Genomic DNA, 1,255 nt, shown 5'->3' on the forward strand with positions numbered 1-1,255 from the left:
GTTTCATGTTAGATCTGTGATGGGTTATGCGGCCGCATAATGGACTTAAATTTTACACTGGCTCTTAGGTAAACCTTTTATGGGGCCTTACATCATCCCCCACTTAAGATCATTCATCCTCAAATGAGGGCTAAAATCCGCCTTTAGAAACCCATGTGACTCAGCTGCTATGACACACACCAACAATTCCCAAATTTCGACTAACTCCCCAAATTTCCAAAATTTTCGCTAGAGTTTCTCCTGTAACTGGGCCTATCCACCTGTCAGAGAATCCCATAAACAAATCCTAACATTACAACCACAACACAACGATGCAAAATAATATGGAAATAACAGTGGCAACCATGCCATAAACATTGCATTGCTAAGATAGAGTATTCTTAATATAAATTGTACATGGGTAATCATGATTTGTAGAAAATTAGCTCTTAACATCATTGATACAATTACATAGCTATTTAAATAAATTAGGGTACTTCTTCTTCATTTCTTCCTCGGCCTCCTAGGTGGCCTCTTCAATTTGTTGGTTTTTCCATAACACTTTCACGAAGGTAATTTCTTTGTTCCTCAACTTTCGAACTTGCCTATCATGAATAGCAACTGGAATTTCTTCATACGTCAATTCTTCGTTAACCTCAATAGTCTCAATCGGAACAATAGGCGACAGATCTCCAACCACCTTCTTCAAAATGGATATATGCAACACCGATTGCACTAAGGACATCTCTGGAGGTAGTTCTAGTATGTAAGCCACCTGGCCAATCCTCTGGTTGATCCTGTACGGTCTGACATATCTCGGATTCAATTTTCCTTTCTTACAAAAATGCATTACACCCATCATAGGGAAAACCTTCAAGAACACCGAATCATCTTCTTTGAACTCCAAATCCCTACTACGCACATCTGAATAAGACTTCTGGCAACTCTGAGCAGTTTTCAACCTCTCCTTAATGATCTTAACCTTTTCCATAGAGTGATGCACGAGGTATGGTCCTATCAACTCCTCTTCCCCAATCTCGAACCACCCAATGGGAGATCTACATCTCCTACCATATCAAGCCTCGAACGGTGCCATCTGAATGTTGGCATGATAACTATTGTTGTAAGCAAACTCTATGAGAGGCAAATAATCATCCCAGCTACCTTTGAAGTCAAGAATACAAGCGCGCAACATATCCTCAAGCGTCTGAATAGTCCGCTCTGCCTGACCGCCAGTCTACAGGTGAAAGACTGTACTAAGATCCACCAGGGTACC

At 40.9% G+C, this 1,255-nt stretch overlaps 1 protein-coding gene across 1 annotated transcript; it reads right to left on the reverse strand.

Annotated features, from left to right (window-relative positions):
* Positions 1 to 502: 502 nt before the first annotated feature.
* On the reverse strand, positions 503 to 970 carry LOC138904323 (uncharacterized). The gene has a single exon (XM_070192823.1). The coding sequence runs from the start codon at positions 968 to 970 to the stop codon at positions 503 to 505; it is 468 nt and encodes a 155-aa protein (XP_070048924.1).
* Between the last annotated feature and the right edge of the window lie 285 nt (positions 971 to 1,255).

This window comes from Nicotiana tomentosiformis, chromosome 2, assembly GCF_000390325.3.
Source record: "Nicotiana tomentosiformis chromosome 2, ASM39032v3, whole genome shotgun sequence".
NCBI lineage: Eukaryota > Viridiplantae > Streptophyta > Magnoliopsida > Solanales > Solanaceae > Nicotiana > Nicotiana tomentosiformis.